The following is a 1,370-nucleotide window of genomic DNA, read 5'->3' as shown; positions in this document are numbered from 1 at the left end:
CCCTCCCCACCTGCCTGTCCCCCCCTGTCTCTGCTGTCCCCAGCCCCTCCCAGCATCCTGCCCGGCTCCTTTTCCCTCCTGCCCTACCTGTGCACGCAGTTGATGGCCTCCAGGTAGGCCAGGGCTTTGCTGATCTGCAGCACGTAGAGGATGAGTGTGGGCACGGCGAGGTAGTGCTTGTTCTGCTCCAGGTATTGCCCCAGCTGCAACGGGACGGGACGGGGGGGCTCAGGAACCGAGCAGGGGCAGGGAGGGTGGCAGAGGGGGACAGGATGGGATGGGCTCTGGGGGTGGGACCCCTCTCACCTCTCCGTAGGGATAGAGCTCCATGATGATCCAGGTGGGCTCCTCTTCCGCGATGCCGATGAGCTTCACGATGTGGGGGTGGTCCAGCTTCTTCATCAGCACTGCAGGGAGACCACGTGAGACACCCTGGAATTGGGGGGTGTGTGTGTGTGTCCCCCTTCAGGTGCGGGGCTGTCCCCATGCAGGGGCAGATCTCTGCCATGAAGGTGGAGACAGCGCTGGAGGAATTGCCAGGGGAAGCCTAGCACGTCCCCAAAAGGGGTTGGGGGTCCTGGTTTCCAGCTCCCCAAGGGTCTACAACCAGGTGGTGCCCGTCCGCTCTCACGCGAGGCTTCAGGAGCTTTTCTTCCCTCCCAGGAAGGTATTTTGGGGAACGGCCATGCCAGAGGGGCGAGGGCAGGGGACCCCCCTCCTCCCGCTCTGTCCCGCATTGCAACAGCAATTTGTCCCCAAGAAACTGGGACACGCCAGGGCAGGGTTCTGCCATCCCGTCTCCAGCACCCCACCATTGCAATGCTGCAAACAGCACCAGCCCCCCCCATCTGCCCTCTGCCTGCCGAAGCAAGCCCTGGGGGGTGCTGAGCAGGCTCTGTCCCCCCCAAAAAAAGGGCAGCAGGACCCCCCTGGTGTACCCGCTTCGCTCAGGAACTTGTCCTTGTTCTCCGGGCTGCAGTCCTTCTTGCAGGTCTTCACCGCCACGTTGACCCGCTCCCCTTTCTGCAAGGAGAATCCCAGAATCCCAGATCTGCCCGGCCGATCAGAACCCTCTGAGCCCTGTCCTTCAGCCAGTGCTTGACCCCGCTGCCCCCCCCACCCCCAGCCATGGAGGAGGCAGGGAGAGGGCAGGACGCTCACCGGGGTGGTGTAGATCCCCTCGTAGACCTCTCCGAAGAACCCTTCTCCGAGGATCCTGCCCAACGTGATGTCCTCCCGGGAGATCCCATAGTGCTGGACTTCATGGAGAGGGGAGGAAGGTGGAGGTGGCATCACCAGTGGGCGGGAAGCTGCCCAGACCCCCGCCTGCTCCGTGGGCAGAGCCTCCCCGCCACACGGGAGATGCTGGC

General features: G+C 63.9%; 1 protein-coding gene across 1 annotated transcript in view; it reads right to left on the bottom strand.

Moving 5' to 3' along the window:
* Positions 1 to 1,370, bottom strand: part of PTK2B (protein tyrosine kinase 2 beta) — a 51,621-nt gene that overhangs the window by 10,686 nt on the left and 39,565 nt on the right. The window contains exons 10-13 of the mRNA XM_035900728.1: positions 1,162 to 1,310; positions 939 to 1,023; positions 307 to 407; positions 88 to 203 (exon numbers count right to left, since the gene is read on the bottom strand). Coding sequence (XP_035756621.1) covers positions 88 to 203; positions 307 to 407; positions 939 to 1,023; positions 1,162 to 1,310 — 451 coding nt within the window. The remainder of the gene's footprint in view (positions 1 to 87; positions 204 to 306; positions 408 to 938; positions 1,024 to 1,161; positions 1,311 to 1,370) is intronic.

Source organism: Egretta garzetta, unplaced genomic scaffold (genome assembly GCF_000687185.1).
Source record: "Egretta garzetta isolate BGI_Z169 unplaced genomic scaffold, ASM68718v1 scaffold218, whole genome shotgun sequence".
Lineage (NCBI taxonomy): Eukaryota > Metazoa > Chordata > Aves > Pelecaniformes > Ardeidae > Egretta > Egretta garzetta.
The sequence above is the reverse complement of the archived record's forward strand: the minus strand, read 5'-3'. Positions and strand labels throughout refer to the sequence as shown.